We start from the raw sequence: 7443 nt of genomic DNA, 5'->3' as shown, positions 1-7443 counted from the left end.
TGGGCGCTCACTCCCTGCTCAGCCCAGGCAGCCTTAGGCCACAAAGCCCTGTCCCACAGGTCAGGAAGCAAGAGCCCTACTGAGGGCACGGTGGCTTTATAAAGGGAGAATTGTGTAAAAATGCAGGCTTGCTCCTGGGATGGGGAATGACTGAATGGCCAGAGCCTGTAGAAACCTACTGTTACAGTGAGTTCACTCGCTACTGGTAGGTTTTGGAACTTTCACACTTTGTAGTGGTTTTTAATTCAGCAGATTAGGCCAAGTGCCACCACTAATGATTACTTTAACTATATTGTTCTTATATCATTTTAAGGTCAATAGTGCCTGTCAAAGAATGAAATAGCAGAAGTGGGACATTTATCTGTTGCTGTGCAATGAGGCTAGAATGTTGGAGTGAAGTACAGTCCTGCTTTCTACCTAATGCGGCCACAGACTTGTCTGCTGCCCTTCTTAGCATTTCCTCAGCACCTGTGCTGGCTTGCTAGGATTGGTGGGTGGTTAGCTGTGAGGGATATGGGACTTAATACATGGGTGCAATATCTTGGCTCCTCATACCTAAATTTTATGTGACATTTGTGATGGAATTAGAAACATCTTAAAATTACAGGGAACTTGAGTGACAAAGTTGTGCAGCTGGTCCAAACAGATAGACTGGAGAAGCAATTCATATTATTAATATGGGGGAGTTTTCTGTTTGTTTTGTGGTCTTTCTCTCTCTCCCCCCCTGCCCCCCGGGTTTTTAATGGAACATGAAAACAGATGGAAGTTAGGTAGAATTATGGCTTAGAACGAGCTTCAGAAAAATATTTCTTCTCTGGGTAGTTGTCCACCATGGAGTTAATGATGGTGAAGAGCATGTTTAATGACCAGATCCTGGAGATAAAACGGGATGGTGCCAGGCCAGCTACTAGGTGTTTTGCTGTTTATTTTGATTTTCTCTTTGTTTCTTATTGAGCTTCCCCATTGGTAGGACTCTCCTAGCTGTAACATGACTCGGGACCTAGCTCTTTGCCGTTACTCTCCATCCTCTTAGCCCGGAAATGCTTCATGTTGTGCAGACCTTTCCCTCCTGTGCCTGTCCTCCTTTCCCGCCTCTAGGTCTGTGAGGGTTGTGTGTAGCTCTCTGTTATTCAGCCACTTAACTCTTTCCTTTCCAGGTTCTTCTGGTTCTTTTAACCTCCCAAATTCTGGGGACATGTTCATGAACATGCAGAGTCTGAATGGGGATTCTTACCAAGGGTCCCAAGTCGGAGCCAATGTGCAATCACAGGTAGGAGAAATGCCCCGCCTGGGGCCTTTCTGGCAGGGTAGGGTTTGGGCTCAAAACTCCTTGCTCTCACCCCATGGAAGTGGCCTGCACATCTGTGCAGGACCTGGGCTGGGTGCTTCCAGACGTGACCCATCAGCCCCACATTTAATTTAACGAGAAGTCAAGCGAACAGCGACTTTTGATGATTCAAACTTGATCAACTTTGTGAATGCATTCGGCTCTGGCTTGAGCTCATGGAGAGGGGTTAGGGGCATCTTATTTTGTACCAAAATAGACCAGAAAAATTGTGTGTACCAGTGAGTGTATGATTTACAAATAGGTTACTGTTTTATGTCTGTGTTTTTTTAAGTCAGAATATAAAAACCTAAGTTCTTAAAATATATTCCAGGTTCAACATTTTTCTCATCCTATTGAGAACAGTTTTTATGCACATAGGTGTGTGTGTGTGTGTGTGCGTGCGCGCGCGTGTGCGTGTATATGTGTGTGTGAGAGAGAGATCAGTATACACATTTATAAGTAGATTTCACCCACAGCCACCACACACATTTGGTCGGTGTAGATGGAAAGTTTGCATTGCCATGAAGACATTACTGTTTCTGGCATAAAAGACGTGTGAGTTTAAACATGAAAAGAATGGTTGAAATTCTGCCAGTCACGTTTGATTGATAATTTGTCTTTCATTGAAGATGCTAAATCCACGTGGCACACATAATTCAAATTGTTTCCTTTTGTAAGTGATGATGTTTTAATAGATTTGTGATGATGAATTTTGTTTCGTCTCACTTCTAGGTGGATACCCTCCGTCATGTTATCAATCAGACGGGAGGCTACAGTGATGGCCTTGGAGGAAATTCACTGTACAGTCCACATAATTTAAATGTGAGTACTCTGGGGGACCACATGTGAAGAGCTGTAGAAATAGTGTCAGGTAAACGGCGATTAATAAATAAATTAATGGCCATTTGACTTGGCTTCTCATCTGTGGGCGGGTAGGGAAGGCAGCGTCTTCACTACCCTTTTATTTTATGAAGTTAAACACTTGTTGCTTACATGCCCTTAGAAGTCCTCACAGATACCCAGAGTGCATCATCAATAGTGGCTAAAACACCTGTCCATCAAGGTGCCATCTCCTACTGCCTCTGCCGTGTGGGTCCAGGAAAAAGGTGAAGAACAGGTCATTTATCTGAGAATCGAGCAGCAGGAAAAATTCCCCCACACAGCTCAGGTGAAGGGGACAGCCTTGGAGGGCCCAAACGATCAACAAAGGCTGCACAAAGGATTCTGCTCTTCAGAGCAGTTTGCTGTGCTGTCAGCATGGAAGACACACTGCCTCTCAGGTTTTAATTATGGAGGAACTGATTTTAACTTTCGTAGCCAATTCAGCTTAACATCCCCCCCCCCCCCCCCCCCCCACATGGATGGAAAATGGGGTGGGGGGTTGGGGAGGTGGGGGGGATTAGGTCATCAGGGTGGAGCTGGGATTCCAGATTTAGGGAGGAAATGAACCACCCAACACATGGTGGTAGAGTCAGGAAGAAAATGGACACAATTCTCCCTTTTTAGGGCCTTGACTTGCTATGAGAGTAAAATATTAATGATTTAAAAAGTGATTGAGGATGTTCAATTGTAACGGGGAAAAAGGACCATTAAATACTCAAATCTTTTACATTTGAAATGTCAAATCTTTCTTTTTGGGTTTATAAATAACTCATAATAACCCACAACAAACCATATAAAAAGCCTTTTAGTTGCATTTCTCCTTTTTCATTTAAGTGTTTTGAAATGCTTCAGAGAATGTGCGATATCCTTATCAACATGATAAAATATGAAACTGTGATTGCCTGCAGCGTTTTACAGACATGAATTCCATCTTCACTGATGAGGCTTGATAAGGCGCTGTTGTATAATACAGTGCATAATCTCAAACCACCAGAGTAAGGATTAATTTATTTTGAAAAAAAAGAATGCTTGCTGACAACCTCTCCTCCAGCTGCCAGGCTGGGTAAAAATATTGTACATTTGTTGTTTATAAATTTGGATAAAAGAGGAATGATGTTTACTTCAGATGGAATGTCTTCAGACTTGTATCTGCATAAGAGTCTTTCTTTTTCTAAGTAGATTTTCATACCTGAGGGTGAAAACAGCTTACCTTTTAGATAGAGAAGAGGATTTCTTAGCGTCCACACAAATACACATAAGCATGTCAGCATCCGCCCTGCACTACTGAGGCTTTGAAATACACTGCTGACACTGGTTTTTTTCCTAACCTGAACTTGATATGCCTCAAACCTGAATATCCCTTTCCCTTTGGCTCTGGTCATCTCTGTGGGTGATCCTAGGGAGGAAAGGGAGTTCTCCAAGAACAGCGATCACGGGAGAAGGAAGAATTCCCAGCACACGGCTCATCTAGCAGCCAGCACCAGGCTGCACAGGGAATCTAGAGAGTTCTCAGAAGCCTGCTAACACAGGCCTAAAGGAAGACATTTTGGGTGGCCTCTCAGAAGTTGCAGACGGATGTGAGGGATGCAGGGGGACCGGGGAACCTCATGACCACACTGACGTTGGTGTGGGAGGTCCGGACCTGGGGCAGCCTCGCATGAGGCCCCTCTGTGCCGCGGGCGCTGGGTGTCAGCCAGCTCGCCCTCGCCATCTCTCCAGAAAGGCCCGCTCTGTCACTTCCACTCAGGGTTCCCCAACTCACAAGCCCAGCACCTCCCTCTTGACTGACATAAAAATATGTAGCGACAAGCGGTCTGCCACAGCAGAAATCTGATCAGACGTTGATTTCAGCAATTGCCTCGATAGGCCAAGACATGAGGCAAATTTGTTTCTGAGTACTGTTATTGCTGATGCAGACCTGAGGCAGGAAGGCCCAGTGGCCTGTGAAAAGCGGTAGCAACATCCCGGATAGGAGCTCCCGTTAGAGATAATTGGAATGCAGATTTGAATAGTGTGTGCTCCTCCACAGTTCATGCGTTTTCATTCTGGAGGATCCTATTTGGATGGAATGCGGGGCCTTCGTTTTCCCGGGATTATCGTAGCTGACTGTCAGCCTGTGTGGAAAAGGGCGGGCAGTTCTTCTCGATGGAGACGAGGATTACGCCAGGCTGAAGTTTGTACTCCGTGGGCCCAAGGTCTTGCTGAGGCATTGCCCTGACTTCTCTACTGCTCCCTTCTTAAAAGATTTCTTTTCTAGTCACCTCCTCTTTACCAGCAAATCACAGGCTGAGGTTGGTGCCAGCTTCAGACTGGCAGAGCCCTCCCTCCGTGTGCTGATTTATTGCCAAGTCTTTACTTGGTGGGATGGATTTGTTTTACATGCATTTAATCCCACTTTAACACATACTTCAGAGTGCTGCCAAAGTGGGTTTAGAAAATACATTTCGCTAATGCATCTTTGCTCTCATGTTGTCATCTGGTATTTTAAATCGGGGAGTAGAATTAATATGTAGACGTGCACCCGTTGAACTGTGTTTCTCCTTTCAGGCTAATGGAGGCTGGCAGGACGCAACAACTCCATCTTCTGTGACTTCTCCTACAGAAGGCCCAGGAAGTGTGCACTCTGATACCTCTAACTAATCTCTGGCAACACTTTCCCTGAGCTGACATGCCTCGCTAGTGCGTTCAGAGCAATAGGAGGAGAAGGAAAGCGGTTTTGTGGCCCACCATCTACAGCTTTACTGTAAAACCTTGTCTTATTAGAGAACTTGGTCATCTGTTTTTTAAAGAATCATAATCATTTGTATTTATACTTAAAAACACACAATGTTTAAAAAAAAAAAAGCACTTTATCCAATTAGGCCAAGATTTAACATTGTTGACAGTCCTGTAGCTATTTTATCATAATTTATTATCAATATTTTACATTAATGGTTTCACAGTTGCCAAGTACTTTGGCCTTAAGGGTAAAAAAGTACAATGTATGCTAAACCTCAATGGTTAAAGCAGATGCAAAGACTCACCTCACCTAAATTGAACTTCTCGTGTGTTTCCATCGCAGACTTTGCTTGTCTCTCTTTCATATTGCTAAAGGAGTTGGAATAAAGGAGCTGTTTGGCTATCTCTGTTAATGATGGTTGTGCTTAAGACTCTTCTTCATCACATTGTGTTGCGATCTCTTATGTTATAATTAGATCAGAGACTGGTGGCATCTTTTCTCTCTCTGAAAGCACCAGTGCCCAGAGTCTGCTTGGTAATTAAATTATGGATCCAGACTGTTCTGGGAGATGAAGGTACTTGCTGCTGATGGAGGTGAACATGAGATCCATCTGGGTTTTACGATGTGCGCTGGGTGCTGCACAGACTTGTCAAGGTTTGCTACGTCCTCTGGGCATTGACCAAGGCTCTGCTCTCTGGAGTATTGTATATAGTGTAGCAAAAGAGTATTTATACATCTCACCAATCAAAACACAGCTTTATTACCTCATGCGAACTCATACAAACCAATAGAATTTCAACATTTTCTGTAGCTTAGAGTGCTCACTTACTACCTCTGAACAATACTCACGCTGTAGTTTGTCTCTTTCTTATCTTTTTGCATCTTGTAATTAACTCTTTGTTTCCCTTCATAAAATGTAATGTACATTGTAATCTTTTAAAAGAAAAATCAGGGTTGCATTTGCAACTTTTAAAAAACCGAGGGTGGAAACATTGGGTCTTTAACACAGAATCAGTAAAACTGTTGTAAATACTGAGAAACATTTTGAATGTTCTTCATCTTGTTACTAATTCATGCAAAAAAAAAAAAAAAGCGGCGACTAATTGTGATGCATTCGGATTTTAGTATTCAGTACTGTATATGTCACCCTGTGTGATGGGGCCCCTCTCCTTTCTCTCTTTTTGTATTGTATGCGATTCTGAAACTGATTGAGTCATGAAAATAATTTGTGGCGGTGATTCTAATGTATTAAAAGCGTTTCGTGTTCCTTTCTAACTGGATTACACCCTGGATTGAAAAAGTCTTCCTCGTGGTAGTTATATGTAGTTTCAAACATGAATAAACTTTTTGCTTTCATGATTAAATGTTGATGCCATTTCTTACACCACCAATACAGGCCCAGCCAATACAGGCCCAGGGGAGAGCCTGCCCAAGGCAGGCCTGGGTGCGGAGGTGTGTGGCCTGTGAGAGGGGGACTTTGAGGTGACGGTGGTGTTGGGAGGATGGAACAGCCCCTACCAACTGACAGCTCTGTGTGCAGGCTCCTGGCTAGTTGCCAGCCACTGTTCCCTGTCCTCCTGATCCTTGTGCTCTGAGCATGCCTCAAGGAATACTTGCATTTTCATAGATTAGGAAACTAAAGCTCATAGAGGCTAACTAAGCAAATGCCATCGGCCACACACCTCGGACAACAAGGGGCCATGTTTGAACCTGGGTGTCTACCCTTGGAGCTTACACTCTCCATCCTGACCTAATGATGCAGTTGGCACTCGCTAGCTAGAGGGAAAAACCTTTGTTGTAACTTTTTAAAAATAGCCAGTCTTGTCACGCCCATTTCTTCACTTTCATAACTTCTGTGAGACACCAGTTAAGAACAAGCAAAAGTTTCTCTGGAAAAAGTAACCCTCAGATGCCATTAAATACATAAAACCTGCAACTTATCTTAACACATTTTTAATTGGAGAGAGAGAGAAACATTTATTTGTTGTCCATTTACTTATGCATTCATTGGTTGATCAAACCTACAACCTTGACGTATTGGGATGATGCTCTAACCCAGTGGTTCTCAACCTTCTGGCCCTTTAAATACAGTTCCTCATGTTGTGACCCAACCATAAAATTATTTTCGTTGCTACTTCATAACTGTAATGTTGCTACTGTGATGAATCGTAATGTAAATATCTGAAAGGGTTGTTCGACTACCAAAGGGGTCGTGACCCACAGGTTGAGAACCGCTGCTATAACCAATTGAACTATCTGGCTAGGGCCTTAACATAGCTTTTAAAAAACTCTAAACTTGTAAAATGTAAGACCAACTAGACATCCTTTAACTAGATTAAACATTGTTTTTGTTTTATTCAAATGGTTAGAAATTTCACATATGTACATACACATCTGTCGCTGATATCCAAATCTTTATAATAAAAGAAGTCAATAGCAGGTAATTGGCCTGTTTACTATATATCTCAAGGAAATTGACTCACAGGAAATCAAATTAATGTTAATCAGTTGCAGC

At 43.0% G+C, this 7443-nt stretch overlaps 1 protein-coding gene across 5 annotated transcripts in view; it reads left to right on the top strand.

Moving 5' to 3' along the window:
• Positions 1–6292, top strand: part of PBX3 (pre-B-cell leukemia homeobox 3) — a 188919-nt gene extending 182627 nt beyond the window's left edge. For all 5 annotated transcript variants that reach the window (XM_005881485.2, XM_014529367.1, XM_014529368.1 and 2 more), the window contains 3 exons: positions 1158–1270; positions 2060–2149; positions 4757–6292. In XM_005881485.2, the coding sequence (XP_005881547.1) occupies positions 1158–1270; positions 2060–2149; positions 4757–4849 (296 nt within the window). In that variant the 3' untranslated portion in view covers positions 4850–6292. The remainder of the gene's footprint in view (positions 1–1157; positions 1271–2059; positions 2150–4756) is intronic.
• The last annotated feature ends 1151 nt before the right edge of the window (positions 6293–7443 follow it).

Source organism: Myotis brandtii, unplaced genomic scaffold, assembly GCF_000412655.1.
Source record: "Myotis brandtii unplaced genomic scaffold, ASM41265v1 scaffold68, whole genome shotgun sequence".
NCBI classification, from domain to species: Eukaryota; Metazoa; Chordata; class Mammalia; order Chiroptera; family Vespertilionidae; genus Myotis; species Myotis brandtii.
Note: the sequence above shows the minus strand (reverse complement) of the source record. Positions and strands in the feature narration are given on the sequence as shown.